This window comes from Syngnathus leptorhynchus, chromosome 16, assembly GCF_054491065.1.
Source record: "Syngnathus leptorhynchus isolate UIUO chromosome 16, UIUO_Slep, whole genome shotgun sequence".
In the NCBI taxonomy this organism is placed as follows: Eukaryota; Metazoa; Chordata; class Actinopteri; order Syngnathiformes; family Syngnathidae; genus Syngnathus; species Syngnathus leptorhynchus.
Genome location: NC_141210.1, coordinates 6,882,921 through 6,899,005, shown reverse-complemented (window position 1 = coordinate 6,899,005; position 16,085 = coordinate 6,882,921). Strand labels below are relative to the sequence as shown.

General features: G+C 44.1%; 3 protein-coding genes across 5 annotated transcripts; 2 read left to right on the top strand and 1 right to left on the bottom strand.

Moving 5' to 3' along the window:
- The first annotated feature begins 196 nt into the window (after positions 1–196).
- On the top strand, positions 197–2,568 carry tmem11 (transmembrane protein 11). Its single transcript, XM_085933903.1, has 2 exons — positions 197–267; positions 1,601–2,568. Exons 1-2 carry the CDS (start codon positions 221–223, stop codon positions 2,115–2,117), a joined length of 564 nt encoding a protein of 187 aa, XP_085790029.1. The 5' UTR covers positions 197–220; the 3' UTR covers positions 2,118–2,568.
- A 661-nt stretch (positions 2,569–3,229) lies between these two features.
- Positions 3,230–6,322, top strand: dhrs7b (dehydrogenase/reductase (SDR family) member 7B). 2 transcript variants are annotated; one of them, XM_085933901.1, is made up of 7 exons: positions 3,230–3,339; positions 3,886–4,045; positions 4,147–4,265; positions 4,401–4,638; positions 4,734–4,826; positions 4,915–5,067; positions 5,207–6,322. In XM_085933901.1, the coding sequence occupies exons 2-7, from the start codon at positions 3,889–3,891 to the stop codon at positions 5,410–5,412; spliced, it is 966 nt and encodes a 321-aa protein (XP_085790027.1). In that variant the 5' UTR covers positions 3,230–3,339; positions 3,886–3,888; the 3' UTR covers positions 5,413–6,322. The 2 variants fall into 2 exon arrangements, with proteins under 2 accessions (XP_085790027.1, XP_085790028.1); XM_085933902.1 differs by having other exon boundaries at positions 4,401–4,611; positions 5,207–6,317.
- cramp1 (cramped chromatin regulator 1) lies at positions 5,874–15,675 on the bottom strand. Of its 2 annotated transcripts, none has more exons than XM_085933900.1 (20): positions 15,559–15,675; positions 13,572–13,921; positions 12,223–12,425; positions 12,001–12,154; positions 11,680–11,763; positions 11,423–11,471; positions 11,274–11,359; positions 10,817–10,940; positions 10,648–10,729; positions 9,642–10,550; positions 9,383–9,560; positions 9,084–9,262; positions 8,942–9,013; positions 8,789–8,870; positions 8,607–8,708; positions 8,314–8,459; positions 8,001–8,187; positions 7,771–7,938; positions 7,491–7,636; positions 5,874–7,428 (listed from the first exon to the last, which is right to left on the bottom strand). In XM_085933900.1, exons 1-20 carry the CDS (start codon positions 15,588–15,590, stop codon positions 7,315–7,317), a joined length of 3,447 nt encoding a protein of 1,148 aa, XP_085790026.1. In that variant the 5' UTR covers positions 15,591–15,675; the 3' UTR covers positions 5,874–7,314. The 2 variants fall into 2 exon arrangements, with proteins under 2 accessions (XP_085790026.1, XP_085790024.1); XM_085933898.1 differs by lacking the exon at positions 15,559–15,675 and adding an exon at positions 14,302–15,141.
- Positions 15,676–16,085: the final 410 nt, after the last annotated feature.

Here is a 16,085-nt window from a genome sequence, read left to right as displayed (position 1 = left end):
TCAAATACGCTACATTGAATGCGTCATATGTATTTTCTTCTGACCTCGCGATACGTCAAAGTGCTCGTGAAAAATACGTACGAATGATGCATGTTAATGCATTGTGGGAAATGTAGTTTAATTTCACTAGGAGTTTATGTAAGTCACTTTCCGAAAACTACATTACCCAGGACGCCTTACGCCGCCATACGTCACTTGCCACAACGGCTCTATCTCCATCATGGCGTCGCTGGGAAGGAGGCGCGGTGTCCCAGTAAGCAGGGAGAGGTCAGTTACTTCACATCTTTCACATTCTACCAAAATGTTTCGCTCATATTGAAACGTTTGTCCGTGTCACCTATCGTCAGACAAATAACGTGTTTGTCTTTCAAATATGCAACGAGAACCTCACGAATGATTTTATCTAATGCTTAGCTAACATTAGCATGCTAACTTGCTAACGTGTCTGCTAGCTAGTGTTAACAAGGAAACCATCTAGAGGCTCATGTGATGTTTTGATTATTTCACATCAGCCGATCAGCGACTGGGAAAGTTGTCATGAATTTTGCGTATGCGGGGAGGTGCAAAATAGACTTTACTTGGTGTGTTTTGACTCGAATATGCTACGTTTTCCCACTGATGACATGGATCCTTCTTCTTAACTTAGCTGACCAATCACCACAAGTTTCTTCCATGCTAGAAGCCAGTTAGCCTCGCATGAGTACACTGTGTCCTGTGTGTTACAACAAGCTACCTGTTGCCTATTTTATCGGAACAACCTTGAGCATTCCAGTGTCGTTTAAGTTGATTTAGAAATACTTCCATGTTGACTATCTTACTGTTTATCTGCGCAGAAGTACTGCCATGAATAATGAGGAAAATAGAAATATTTATTTGCATCAATCATGTCTCTGGTATTCAATGCTGTCTTGATTTGTAAACTTATTTTATTCCGTGACCACAATTCTAACTTCAAACTCTCGTCTCTCCAATTTACCTAAATTAATTTAAAGCAATGGAAAATTCCTTTCCTCTATTCCATTGGCCCAGAACGCCAACAGAAGTGTTGCTCGTTTTTGAGTTGGAAAAAATGGCACTGGGCACTTGTATTGTCCTTTGAATAGCATACTGTAAATACATAATTTAAAGGAATTAAAGAATGAAACATTTTGGACATGATAATTCAGATGGCATTGTGCTGATCATTTTGATGTATGTGCCTCGGCCACCAGAGGGCAATATAATGTGACTTACAAACTGCGTAGTTTTGATGATGAAACGCAGAAAATGAATGCTTCATTAACTCCCTATTGTAAAATGGCACCATGATTTCTTAATCTATTGTGCTTTTTTTATGTATGATAGTTTAGGGGAAAAAAATCTCCCACTAAAGTATGAGAATTGTACTCGTGATGAATCCATACCGGGGTGAAACCAAATCATCCGAAAATCAAAGCAATATTTATATTCCACAATTCTAAGAACTCAAGGCGATCACAAGTGTCCTAATATGCTCGGCGACACTCGGACAAACCGGGGGCAGTGTGAAGCCGTCAGACATTCCAGTGTATACATTGAGTGGTGTTTAATTCTTCGGTCGTCATTGTCACCCTTTCTGCAGGGGAGTGATGGCGGCGACCGACTGCTATATAGTTCACGAGATCTACAACGGGGAGAACGCGCAGGACCAGTTTGAGTACGAGTTGGAGCAAGCACTGGAGGCCCAGTATAAATACATTGTTATCGAACCCACGCGCATCGGCGACGAGACGGCGCGGTGGATTACGGTGGGCAACTGCCTGCACAAGACGGCCGTGTTGTCGGGGGCCGCTTGCCTCCTGACGCCGCTTTCGCTGCCTCCAGAATATACGCGTTACGTGGCGTTGCCAGCCGGCGCCCTCAGCGTGGCCTGCGCCGCCCTCTATGGGATTTCGTGGCAGTTTGACCCCTGCTGCAAGTACCAAGTGGAATATGACAGCCAAAAACTGTCGCGGCTACCCCTGCACACACTCACCTCCTCCACGCCCGTGGTCTTGGTGCGCAGGGATGACGTCCACAGAAAGAGACTCCATAACACGATAGCACTGGCCGCGCTGGCGTACTGCGTCAAGAAGATCTACGAACTCTATGCTGTATGAGTGCACTCTGAAGAGCGTTTAAGAACCGACAGGAGAAAAATGAGATAAAACTACAAAAAAGAAGAATAACAGCAAAAACCTATCCACAGTCTGGTGTGTGAAATGTGGAAGGTCACAACGGGGCCCACAAACACTTGTGGTGACTGCTTTGAACTTTGATCAGAGGGATATAGTTAAAACTAGAAGGAAGTTGTTGTTTTTTTTTTTTTTTTTCTTCCCGCATTTGTTTTCTTATAGTGACAGCCACAGCACACGTGTTCTCTGTATTACCTTTGCGCCTCCTTCCCTGCATTCTGACACTTGACCTTTGTGTAAAGGCTCCAGCTGAAGCTGCGTGGTTGAGATGGACACGAGTGATTTGAGCTTGACCTTTTCCCTCGTCGTTTTACTGTACTCCCTTACTTGCTGATCAGTACTTCACCTTTCATTAAACATTTAGGCAATTTCAAAAGGGTGCTTCTCTCTATCTGGCTTTTTTCCCCCAAAAGCAAACATACTGTAATAGTCCAGCCATGTTTCGCAGTATTGTACAACACTGAATAGCTTGACACGTCCACCTGGCGATTTTCGTGTCTTGAGTTGTATCAGATGCCGGTATCTGCTGTACAGAGATAAACTTAATCCATGCTAAAATATTTTTTCCATGTCCAGATGTCCAATTCTGATCAAATCCTACTTGACCTTGCATTCACGTACCAAATTCAAGTCAAAACAAATCAGCTTTGTCTGATTTTTGGATTCTCATAAAAATGTTTTGATGATGTTTTTGTCAAAAACGACACAAGACATAAAAAACAATCTGACAGCAGGTGATTTAATGGAAAATGTAAACACCTAACTTTTAAATTGTGCTTTAAACAATCGTTTTGGACTCTTTCTTTTCTTTTTAGTTATCTAATAAAAGTGCAATTTCAAATAGCAACTGAAAATAAATTATATGTTCACCTCTCAGTAGCAATTGTATTTGGAAATAATGCAAACTCTTGGAGCAATGGAATACTCTTTGAATGTGTAATTAGTTTTCTCAAGGACATCTTTCAGAACTAATAAAATATGAAACACAAAAAGTCAAACGCTTTTTAATCGTGCGTACACGTAAAACTCAATAACACTTCAGTTCCCATGAGCCTTTGCGAGAAACAACCCGGAAGTAATTTGTTGTAAAGGAAGTGATTGTGTGTGAGAACAGTACAAGTCTGAACACAAGAAAAGCGTTGCAAAGGTGAGTACTGCATTATTATTATTTTCTCAATAGCGGAGCGATTTTGCACGTTCTGCAATTTTATGTCCGGGTTGCACGTTTTCTGTCATAGCGGTAGTCACATTCGTGATACGGCGATACTAAAAGTTACGACGGATTAAAGTAGACTGAGCTACAATATGGCAAGTGGGTGGAATCTAATTGCACTGTGTGCCCTCTAGTGGACATCACATAGAACCAATTCAGTAAATTGGAGAATTTCCTGCAGCAATATTAATTGACTTTTACGCAACCAGCATCTTCAGACAGGCCTTTTAAAAGACAATTCCAGTATTTTTTTCTAATAAGAGACACCATGCTTAAAATAGCAAAGAAGAGTCGCAAATGAACAAACACTTTAAGTTGTTAATGTACATCATAAGGAATAAATGAGGTACAAAGTGTTTTTTTTGGAACCTGTTGTATAGTTGATTTTTGGTGATTAAAACTAGGCCATATTTGTGTGTGTGACAATTTTACAGCCATTCAGCCTTGCAGAAATATAAACAATGATATTACCGTGTGTAGGTGATGGAGCGTGTCACCGGAGGAGGAGCGCTACCGGCATTGCTCCTCGCAAGTTTGGGGGTTTTACTTCTCTATCGTCTACTCGGCCGACTACGAGGCGGAGCTTCTCTCCGGGATGCAGTGGTGGTCATCACGGGCGCCAGCTCCGGATTGGGCAAAGGTTAGTTCAGCTTTCTAGTCATTTCTTGTCAACTTCAATTTATGTTTGTTTGCTAAATTGTGTCCCCCCCCCCCCCCCCCCATCCCTCCCTCCTCTTGTAGAATGTGCACGTGTTTTTCACAGTGCAGGGGCTCGATTGGTACTGTGCGGTCGTGATGGAAGTCGACTACGGCGGGTGGTTGAGGAGCTGAACGCAAGTGCAAGGGATGGAAAACAGCAGGTATTCAAACGTACTCATAAGGAACTTCTGGAATTCAATTGACTTGTGCATCAACCGACCATCTAAAGAGTTACATTCGATTAAAAACTTGTCACTGCTCGTGGATTGACAGCGCTTTCTGTGTTCAACGCGCAGACGTACGTTCCCAGCACAGTTATCTTCGACCTGAGCGACACGCACTCGATGGACAGAGCGGCACAGGACATCTTGAAGTGCTACGGGCGAGTGGACGTCCTGATCAATAATGCCGGAATCAGTTACCGCGGCAACATACTGGACACTCACCTATCGGTTCAGAGAGATGTTATGGAAACCAATTACTTCGGGCCGGTGGGTCTCACGCAAGGTCAGCGAGGAGCTCGGTGGGCTCGTGGTTGGTTAGCACGTCGACTGTTGTTCCATTTATTTGTTAAGATGGACATGTGCATTTAAAAGTTCCACTTTTATTTATTTTTTTCCTTTCATCAGCTCTTCTGCCTTCCATGGTTCGACAGCGCAGTGGCCATATTGTCGTCATAAGCAGCGTTCAGGGCAAGATCGCTATCCCATACAGATCAGCCTGTGAGTTTTTATTTTTAATTCAAATTTATTTATTTTCAATGTTGTTGCAATATTTGGAAACAAACTAAAACAATCTTTGTATTTTTAGATGCAGCATCCAAACACGCCACCCAGGCTTACTTTGATTGTTTACGGGCAGAGGTGGAACGTTACGGGATTCCAGTGACTGTCATTAGTCCGGGATACATCAGGACAAATCTCTCCATCAATGCCGTCACAGGAGATGGATCAAAGTATGGTGGTAAGGTTTCTTAATTTGGCATTTCTAAACATATGAAATTGGATCTAGAGGAAGAAAAAAAAAAAAAAAAAGTCCATCATTATCAGGGGCTGTATTTTAATAGTCTTGATGAGTTTTATTTCTTGTTGCCACTTTTTAGTTGTGGACACGACCACGGCGACAGGTCGGGATCCAGGAGATGTAGCTCAGGCAGTTCTGAAAGCTGTGCGACACAAGAGCAAAGATGTTGTTTTGGCGGGACCTTTGCCCACGGTGGCCATTTATCTCCGCACGTTGTGGCCCGCCCTCTTCTTTAAACTTATGTCCTCTCGCGCTCGGAAAGAGCACAAAGCCAAAAATACTTGAGCCTGCTTAAGGACAAATATGGTGTTGCTTGTTTAAGAAATACACCAGGAAACCGGTGAGTAAATAACTTTTTGGTTTGGATAGACTTTCCTCATTCATGTTTATTTGTGAACTCTACATTATGGGCACTGAAAACAATGATACATTTCTGAGCTATTTCTACTATTTTGTCACAAAAGTCCTTTGCTACTAAAATGAAGAATTGTTGACTATTTTTCTTTGCTTATTTCAAACCTTAATTATGCATTCATTTATGTGTATGTAATAAATTTATAGTGATTCTACATCTGCATTTGTGCACCTAAACATTTTGGAGCTTAGTTTTTGCAGACAAAAAAACCCCATCACCTTCAAACATGAACCTAAGAAAAATAAAATGTATTATTCACACTTCCAACTTGAATGTTGCAATATATAAAAAAAATTACCTCACTGTGTTGTGGTAAGAAAAGACACAAATACAAAAGAAAACTTTTTTTTTATAGCGAACTTTTAAGCACAAAATAAAAACACCTTTAACCAATGAAAATTTTAAACAGGTTCTTCCATTTTTTAAATGTAGTCTTAAGTTAAAGAGAACCACTTTTTAGAAATGTTAACAATAAATATTCCAAATAACAATTTACATTATGTTACAAAAGCGCAGCGAATACTGGAATCACCATTTGTACAAAGTCCTTCAACAAAATAAATCAGAATTTTCTTTAACACCCCAAAAAAATCTCACTTTTAAATGTTGATGATAGTGCTTTCTCCTCTTCCTATTTCCCCACATACCCGCAAACAGGATATTTCAAATCCAATCAAGTGAAACAACAAATTCACACAATGGTTTGCTAAACCACTCGTAATGACGGCGGACTTTTGAGATGTATTTGCAGGAAATGGCTGAGCACTAAAATGGGGGGGGGGGGAGTGTTGGTCGGTCTATTTCATGAAATCAACATACAAAGAGCAGCCTGAGATGAAAACTGCGGTTGCTCTTTTTTTAGTGACTATTGGCACAATCAGTCCATTTTTCAACTGTGTTCAACATAACCGATCCAATGTTATGTCATGAAAGGTAAAGTTAATTGGAGTGCTAATTTAAAAACAAAAAGACGTCTATGGAGTCAAATGAATGTTAGGTTTCAAATGTGAAGCTATAAAATGTACAGCTCTTCTTCCAATCACAGTTAATGCAGCCAGAAATAGTTTTTCATCAGATACAATTAGGTCATCAAGCAGCCGGATATTTACAATGATTTAAAATATCATTTCAGCACCAAATTGAAATGAAGTTAAACTTTCGATTGACCAAAGCTGCCATATTGCATACTGCCTTTAATTAATAGGAAGAAGAAAAAAAAACGGAATTCATGCTGCAAATATTCACTAAATTGATCAAATGGAACGGATGGAGAGGAAATAAATAAATCAACAGTAGAATGACCGGGATTATTATTATTAATTTTTTAAACAACCACCTTTTGTCAGGATGCATTTGCATCCCCGGTTCATCCCAATGGCCCAAATTTTTTTAGGCATTTTGGCAGATATGCACATTTTAGGGGACAAACATAAAAAAGCAGGAAAAGACAAAAACGGTTCAGTGACATTTTTTTGTTCAGATATGGCAAAGTAATTTCCTGTACATGAGGTTGTGTTTTGTTAACGTATGAGTCTTTTAAAGGGACTTTTTCCATCTCATTGCAAAAAAAAAGTTCATTGAAGCCAGCGTGTCTTTTGAACAACGTGGCTCTCTCTCACAACATGAATTATTGCACTTTATCAAACAGGGCAGAGGGGGGGGGGATGGCTTTGGGTTTGTGGTCTGTCGCCGCAATTTGTCTTTGATAGCAGGTAGAACGCGCTCACTTGTTTTGTCCAGATGGCGTCGGCGAAGCCGGCCCCGCCTCTCCCTCAGGGCGGTGGAATGGAAGGCTCGGCCACGGCCAGTTCCTGAGCCAGGTCGTTGAAGCGTGCGATGTAGTCCACGCTGCTCTCGCTCATCATGCAGGCAAGCTGAGAGTCCATCTGCGGGCACGTAAACATTTGAAATGCGCAATACGGCCTCCAGAGCTGGAAAAAAAACATACCTCTGCCACATCAGGGAGCCCGCGTGATTGAAAGGAATCATGGGAGTTGCAGTCAAGCAGGCTAGGACCCAGCAAAGCTGTGCCACTGGAGGGGCCGCTGGGGGTGAGGGTGCTCCGCCTGCCCTTATCAGAAGACACCATGCTGGCTGGAAGGACATGACATCAGGGCATAACATTACAAGATCCCATTTGTCTTGCGCTAATTAGAATATCTTCTTTTAAACTAACATCCCAACCCGTCGGTTGAGGAATAACTACTTTAGAATCTCGACAGACTCACAGAGGAGGCATCCCAGAGTGGAGTCTGAGGAGTCACTGGGATACCATTGCGGGTCGTGGCTGGGCGAGGGAATCCATCCTCGGGACGGGCTGACGGAGGGAGACGACGTCAGCAGTTTGGAGCCGTCGCTGCTGCTCAGTTTAGCGGAAGAGAGCGTCGCCTCCTCGCCTGTATCGACGACAATCATTAAATCATTTATGGCTCTTCAAAGCGACTTGTCATTAACGCACCGTAGTGGGCAGAATTGATGGCCAGTTCAATGATGGAGTCACTGATGTGTGTTTGATTCTCTCCTGGGGTCATAGCTTCCTCAGGGGGGCCCGGGAGAGAGATGTCTAGTAATGAGGCGACGCTAGGCGGGGAAAGGAGCGAGTCTCCACCTCCTGTTACTCCGGGAGATGGCGGCGGCAGACCATTCTGTCAAAGAATCACCATTTTAGTTATTTGCGGCGACCTACGTTTAACATCAGTTGTAATATTTTGACATTTCCAATGCCCAATTCAGCCATGTCCATCTAATCTGCCAAGGTGTGTTATTCTGACCTCAGAGATATTGTGCTGGAGGAGCTGCTGAGGGTCCGGTTCAGCGTTAACAATCGGAGCAGGGGCCACCAGCGCAGGAGAATCTGGCTCTCGACGAGGACTTCCTGGAATGATGCCTGCAGATTTTGCTGCGAGGTCGATTGCACCTGGGGGGGGGGGAGGGGAAGAGGCAACGGCTATTAGGATAAAAACATACAGGTAATGTGAAAATAAGGTAAGTCTTTCCATTCTATTTATATTGTTGTGTTTACGTAAAGCTGACAAACATTTAACATAAAGCGCAAATGACATACTGGAGAGTTGGCTGGCTACTGCAGCTGAAGAAGCAGCTTTGGACGGTAGAGGGAGGGAGCCAGGGGCAAGCCGAGTTTGAATTGGCCGGAAAGATCCAGTTCCTGAGGTGGGGAAAAACAGGAAGTGAGTGATACAAACAATAGTTTACTGGGATAACTCCACAGTCAGAGTCATTTCCAACCTGTGGCAGAAGAGTTGGAGAGGATGGAGAGTGAGCAGACGTGTTGCGACGTGTCCCCCGTAGTTCGCGGTAGGAGAGTTCGCTACGGACGAGAACCGAGCGGCTCAGCTGGATGTCGGACGTGCTGCGTTCAAATCGTGAAGACAGACTCACCTGAACGACGAGCGGCTTCCGGAGTTTGTTTCGAGGTTTTCTAGGACGCGAGAGGAAAAGATCTGACTGCATCTGTGAATAGGAGAGATTGACAATCGTTAGGAAGGCATAGAAAGGCCGGCTTGGAATGCGCACGTCTTACGCTGATAGAGTCGAGCTGCTGCCTCAGGGCCAGCTCAGCTTCTTTGTTGGGGGAGAACATTCGATTGTGGCGGGAACTGTTCGGGGGGAGGGTGGTGGGTACTGCGAACACGTTGCCTTCGGCGTCACTGCCCGCTGCCCCAGATGAGCCCAGCAGAGAGCGGGGAAGGTTACGTGCACCTGAGGACGAAGACCGGATAATTGGACGCCATTTTGTTTTATTTGACATGAAGAACGCCAATACTGTAGAAAAGGGAGTGACTTCAAATCCAAGCCACTGAATTTTTGATCTACTGATACCTGAGCCTCCAACGTTTGGCAGGTGCAACTTGGCCCCTCGGACAGAGGCGGGCTGCCGGCCAAAACTTGGGCTACGGACCCCTGCAATGGGACCTTTTCCCGGAGGTGTGAGGGCCTGGTTTTGATCCTCCTGAGGAGTCTTGAGGGGTGATGTAGCTGTGGAACAAAGCTCCGGAGCCTGGAGGTGAATACATGGCGAGAAGCATCAGACGTGTTGCAGGTTTCGCCGCCAGTGCGTAAAGAACCCACAAGTGCCTACCAAAGGTTTTGGGTTGACCTCTGTGGTGACCAGTCTTAGCAGACAGCGTAGCACTCGTTGTTTCCCGTGCTGCGCTGACGCTTGGCCTTTTTCGTGAAGGTCCGAGCTGGCCTGCCACTCGTACTCCAGCTGCAGCTTGCCGGGCTTCCCGAACATTAAATACAACTCTGCCAGCGTGACGTTCTCTGCGTCGCGGATGTTCCAGCCTTCCCCTCGGATCTGCTCGACGGTTCGTTCTTTGGTTGCGGGGGGCGAGCTCTGCGGCGTTGCTTCCTCTGGGCCGACCACCGAGAGCTTGGCTGGAGCGGTCTGGATGGTGTCCGAGGAGGAGTTTGCGCTCAGCTCCTCCTTGCACGGTTCTTGCGAGTTCTCTGCGGCGCCGCATGATGCATCTGTCGTTTTGGTCCCTGCTAGGCCTCCACAGGACTCCACGCTCGCAGTGCAGGTTTTGCTCCCCTCGAGTCCTCCCTCACTTGCTTCCTCTCTAACAATTACCACTTGCTGAGGAATTGCAGATGGAGATGGCCTCTTCTCCTCTACCTTGGCAGAAGCATCAGGTGACATCTCAAGACTGGGGGGCTCTGTTTGACCAGTGTCGGTCTGCGGGGTCACCGAAGCGGCTGACGCCGTGCTTCCTCGCCCAGATTTGTTGTTTGTCCGTGAAGTTGGAGCTGTGTGAATACCCAAAATCTGGGCGGCGGGTAGCTCTTTGGCATTGGGCCGGGCTTTGCCACTTTCTTGCCAGTGTACCGTGCACGAGGCCTTGGAGTGTACCACACGAGCCACGCCGGGTAGCGTGGTGAGGGAGCTGCTCTCGGCCGGGAAAAGGAAGAGCTCCTCGGGCGGGGCTTTGGTTGGAGAAGTGGCGTTGGACACCTCTAAAGCTTCCCTTTCCATCAGACTTTTTATCTAAAAGAGCAGAGTCAAGGAAATGTCATATATTGACTAGACTGTGACATTTTGAGCAGATTCCTAAAACAAGGTCTGGTATCGTATTGACGGATACAATTCTCTGGTCGTGATAGGCCCATTTCTGCTTCAGGTACTCGATGAGGCTGGAAACTTTTCTGTGAAGTTCCACCACCATCCTGGTACACATAAAAAAAAAACAGTTATTAATTTATAACCAGATGCTTTGTTTGAAATGTATAGAAAATAACATGTACGTTACCGACCTGAGGCGAGGGTTGTGCGCAAGACTCTGAACGCGGGCCCAGGAATAGTTGCTGCGTGGTTGAAGCTCCACCGCCACCTTCAGGGGTAAACGCACCGGCTTCTGGTCCTCCTCGTCACTTACTCCTGCAGGGTCGTGAAGAACAGAGTCAGGCAGAGTGTGTCACATAAAATAACTGCGATGACTAAAAAAAAAAAATGTATATCATTGATAATCTGACAATTCATAATCATCGGTACAATCACTAACAACGTCTCCCTGTACGGCCTCTTCTTCCTGTGGTGTTACTATGGCAACACCAACAGCCCCCTCATTGCTATTGTTATTGCTAAAAACCCGCCAATCAAAATCCGGCGCCTCGTGATTGACACACTTTGCATTTTCAGCAGCTTTGTTTGTTTACAAAGCATTTGGCCTATTATAGCTGTCTATCTGTGTGTGTGTGTGTGCATGCTCACCATCCGGGTCACAAAGTTTCTTCAGCGCACGACACATGGGTGCTTTAATTCGCAAGTTTCTCCCTTTGGAACGCACAGTGGTGGCCCTGCTCAAAGAGATGGAATAGTGAGAATTGATCAGTGCTATTTTACGTGATAATGCAACTCACCCTTGTTGGATGAGTTCATTCAGCTTTGCCACATTCTTGTCATCCATGACTGTATGAGACAAAATGCCAAGTCAAACAATTGTTTGTTCCTGCAGAGCAGCTTTCCCAAAAGACCAAAAGGTGTGTGTTTGCGAGGAAGGGGGGGGGGTTAGGGCGGAGCAGGTTGTTTGCGTGCCACGTTTAATTGCATCCCTCGTGACCCCACACCCGCAGGCTCAAAACATGTTTTAGGAAAGGTCTGTCGAACTTTTACTTACGCCCTCCAACTTTTTTGCGGAGCTCAGCATAGCAGATGAGACCGTACAGCTCCTGAGAGGATTTTTTCAGCACTCGAGTATACACTGAGGGACGAGAGAGGAAACGAGAGTCAGGTGAGACGTACGAATCGAGACAGTAATCGTGGAGGACGTGCAGTGAGGCACAAGGGTGTCATAGCCAAAACACTTTCCTAAAAAACAGTGGCACGTGCCAAAGCAGCAGGTGGTGCTGTAATCCCATATATTTAAGACAATTCGAAGTGTCAACTAAATAAATCTGTTTGGGATCATATTTTTTTTAGACAAGACAAGAAAACGTACCGTTAGCAAAGTCAATGTGCTTGGAGATCTTGTGCCATGTGCGGTAGTAGAAATGGCGGACCTGCTCCTTGTTTTTCACCATATTCGCTGGCTTGCCTCTCTTCTTGTACTTCATGGCGATGTTATTCTGGATGGCCTCGAAATCTTTGCCATGCTGTAGAACGTTACGATAAATAGATGAGAAGGCCCCATTTCATATAAAACCACAGTTCCGCCTCCTACCTCATAAAGCCCTTCGAAGAAACTGTTTTTATCCTCTGCGCTCCAAGACTCCCACTGCCGACGAGCTCGCTTTTGGTTACCAGCTTGCTCCTCCTTCTCAGTGGATCCTTGGCCCTTTGTGGTCTTGGAGACTCCCCCAGAAGTGCCAGCCGTAGGTCCAGATTGTCCCAAAGCACCTTGGGAAGATGAACCATTCTCTGCACCTGGAATACACAGGTCAGTTACACATCGCCCAAGCTTCTAACAAAATGTGTGTGTAAAATTTGTGTGAGGTTGTCAAAGCACAGAACCTGCAGAGATTTTCAAACTGGCGTTTAGTTTTGGCAGAGAACCAAGAAAAGTAAGCCAGTTTGTTTGGCCAATTCTCTGGCACGCAGATCCAAAATCAACTCCGGGTGGGCTCCAATGGCCAAACGTAAAAGCACAATTGTGCCAGAAGGTATCAAAACAAACACAAAGGGAGTTGTTAGCTTGCTGTGCATCTCAGAGACCCTAACCTTGATGCGCCTCGCTCTCAAAATAGATGAGCTCAAAAATAGCATCGATGTACATATAGCTTGGTCAATGATCTGTGAAGTCCCGCAAAATAATTTCTTTTTGCCATTAACTCAAGATATAAGACAATATAAGATGAAGCTTTGACTACTTCACTGTCAATACAAATTCATTGTTATTGTGAAAACGCAAATTTACACTAATTATACAAAGAAAATAAGGCTTAGCTTCAATTGGCACGGTCAGAGAGCCTTTTAACACTGTCTATTGTTATTTATGGGAGAGTTTTTTTTTTAAATTTATATTTCTCTTGCCACAGGACTACAAACTACAACCATAATAGCAAAAAATAGTAACATTGACACCACTCTGACATTCAAAAGTGCATTTTCATCGCAAAGACATTTTTTTATTGGATCTTTCACTTAAGCTGAGGGTCAGAATGTTTCAGTTGCACTGTGTATATTTTGGTTTTACGATACACATCAAAAATGTGGCTGTAAAATTATCTTTAGAATCTGCGGCATGAAAATCCAGCAGTCACTTATTTTTTCCACCCACCAAGATCGTTTTTTTTTTGTAAGATAAAGACACAATGCCTTTATCTTTCTATGACTATAATTCTACAGACAAACAGACACCTTTTGTTTGAGTGGAAATAATAAGAGTAAAATCTTTGAAGTGACTGCTTTTCTCATGGCCCCCATCTAACATGTAGTCTCAAACTAGTGGGGTGACAATGCGAGTTTTGGGTCACTGTGACTTGTCATGGATATTGTCAAAGCAGTGAGCATGTTCGGAACCAGTCCAAAAAAAAAACCACACACTTAAAACAAATTCCCGTTTGCTGTTACCTTTCGATTTGGCCACGCCATGGCCGTTGATGGTCGAGCCGATGGAATCCTTCCGGATCCTTTTGCTTGGAGGTCGAACACTGGATCGGAGAAAATGATGTTGGTCGTGACACGGGGTATTGGGCTCCACCGAGGGATGGCTCTGTTGGCTGGAACCCGATCCGGGTTGAACCGAACCGGGGCTGAGAGTAGCGGGTGCTGGATTAAGAATTTCCACTCGCTCGTCTCCCTTTGTACTGAGCTCCTCGGTCGCCTGCTCTCCGCTCTCCTCCTCGTCGCAACCGTCGGCTTTTCTGGACGGATTCGCCGTCCCATCGACACCGATCCCTTCCCTGGAGCCCGGTGTCATGCTGGCACAACACACAGAGTCCAAAAAGACACATGAGGACTAAAGCGATGAGCAAAATGAACTTCTAAACACGACGTTTGCTGTCTCTCAACATGGCCGCCGCTGTTTGTTTCAAATCCCCTCTCCAGTCCCGACAAAACAACACAAAATATATTCATTTACAGCAATCAAATCAATTTAACTTAACCACCGACACATTCCGCGAACGGGTCGGGGTGTTTACTAGCCTCCCCAGCGTTTGATTTGGCCAATATGAAGGTTGAATATGAACTAAATTCAAATGCAAGCGCTTTTCAGTTTAGCGCCCTGCAGAAACGACAACGAGAACCCGTCGGTGCATTCGACCTCTATTTAAAGTGTTTCTTTCAAACGCAATTTTACCCAATTTCATGATCTTCGGAAGTGGGCGACGTCTTCTTTCTCTTCACCATGGGTATGACCGGTTCGACTGGCAATAACTGATCAAATTGGGCATAATAAATCCACCACGGTGTCGTCGCTCCCTGCTGCTCTGTCGTTGTCCAGCTTCAACTGAGACGAACTCAGCGCAGTTCCACTGTTCTCGATCGGTAATATACTCAATGCTTCGATAATACAACTCATCAAAGTTTTCAACCCGACACTAGAACGTCATATTTGACCCATGCCGCCAACAATATTCCCCATTAATGCGGTCATTTGTGCTTGTTTGCCACGATAATACTTAAATAAATCTTAGTGCACTTCACACGTTTCTTCGTCGCTGTCTACACGTGCAGTATGTAAATCACATTTATTTCATATACATCCTGTATTTTTTTTTTTTTTTTGCTTAGGTGATTGCAATGTCATTTCTAATTGTAATGTTGACACTGTTATATTCCTGTTTCGAAATCTATGTGTGTGAGGTTACAGTTATACTGATTCCTAAAGTACAGCTTGATAAAAGCTGTTCACCCTCAGTTATTTACATCTTAGTGGTAACAAGAACGTAATAACGGATAATAAATGCAGATTGTGATGAGGATTTGGAGTTGAAAATGCTAAGAAATTACAACATTACAACCTTGTTGTGTCATCTGAAAGCTAAGTGAGTAATAAATGACACCTCTCTGAAAACATCTCATTATTACGGACACAAACTGCAGGTCCAGCCTTCATTTTACAAAAACAACAACTTGGGTATTTGTGGAATCAAGATGAAAAACGAGCCAAAACATGCACATTTAAACGATCAACATGCTCTTTGTGACTTCAGTTGACTTTCATCAAATCTAGCATTCTTACTCTCACGTATTGTAGTTACAGCAATAAAGGAATACAAACTTGTGAAAGCAAATTGCCACGTAGTAACTGATCGTGAGGAGAATAAATCATCTACCCATCCACTAATTCTGTATTTTACAAACGAGACAATGTTTTGAGGGAGACAGACGATCAGTTGACAGACGATCAGTTGACGAGCTCATTGTTATCAATAAGAGTATACAACAGTCATCTCCATTCATAACGTGATTTCTAGCAAAACCGCTAACATCACCAGCTAGCATTTGCACACTGCATAACTGTTTGAAGTCATGCCGTTTATTATCCATTAGTATGAAGCATTTGTTTGGAGACTTATATATATACATAACAACATGAATACTTGGGAATTACCTGCAGTAAAGGCCCAAAAGTGACGTTTCCATTCGAGGTCCAAGCTAACTTTGCACGTTAGCAGCTTGCCTCCAATTTGGCTGCATGACAGTTCATGTGGCTCGCTCATCCACGCGCGTTGGCACGCCCACTACAACTCGAAAACAAATCCTGTGATTGGTTTAAAAATCCACGAGGAGCGCGGATAAAGCTTGATTGACGTGACGTTCTACCAATCGGCAATCTCAAACGCCGGGCGAAGGACCAATTGTATTTCTTTTCCTGTCACGTATTTTAACGTTTTCTACTCCTAATGATTTAGGTACCAAAACGTGCTAACAGTAAATTAATTTGTTTAGCTAATTTTATTTGACTACAATTTTAGATTTGGAATTACATTTGCAGCTATATTGAAGAGTTACGCCCAGGTACACACTGTATACTATCTCACAGCGTTGGCATAAAATGATACGTTTCGGTCTTTTTCAGGAGTCTACTTGAGTATCAATTTTCTGATGACTTTTGACTTTTACTTTCAACATTTGAAA

Bases quoted from the DNA above. Each gene is read 5' to 3' on its own strand.
- tmem11 (XM_085933903.1), top strand. From the start codon at position 221: ATGGCGTCGCTGGGAAGGAGGCGCGGTGTCCCAGTAAGCAGGGAGAG. The intron at 268-1,600 runs GTCAGTTACTTC...CCCTTTCTGCAG, and splicing joins GTCCCAGTAAGCAGGGAGAG to GGGAGTGATGGCGGCGACCG.
- dhrs7b (XM_085933901.1), top strand. From the start codon at position 3,889: ATGGAGCGTGTCACCGGAGGAGGAGCGCTACCGGCATTGCTCCTCGCA. The intron at 4,827-4,914 runs GTGAGTTTTTAT...TTGTATTTTTAG, and splicing joins TATCCCATACAGATCAGCCT to ATGCAGCATCCAAACACGCC. The intron at 5,068-5,206 runs GTAAGGTTTCTT...GCCACTTTTTAG, and splicing joins AGATGGATCAAAGTATGGTG to TTGTGGACACGACCACGGCG.
- cramp1 (XM_085933898.1), bottom strand. From the start codon at position 14,351: ATGGTGAAGAGAAAGAAGACGTCGCCCACTTCCGAAGATCATGAAATT. The intron at 11,764-12,000 runs GTACGTTTTCTT...CTCGTCCCTCAG, and splicing joins GCACATTGACTTTGCTAACG to TGTATACTCGAGTGCTGAAA. The intron at 8,460-8,606 runs GTATGTCATTTG...CCCCCCCCCCAG, and splicing joins AGTAGCCAGCCAACTCTCCA to GTGCAATCGACCTCGCAGCA.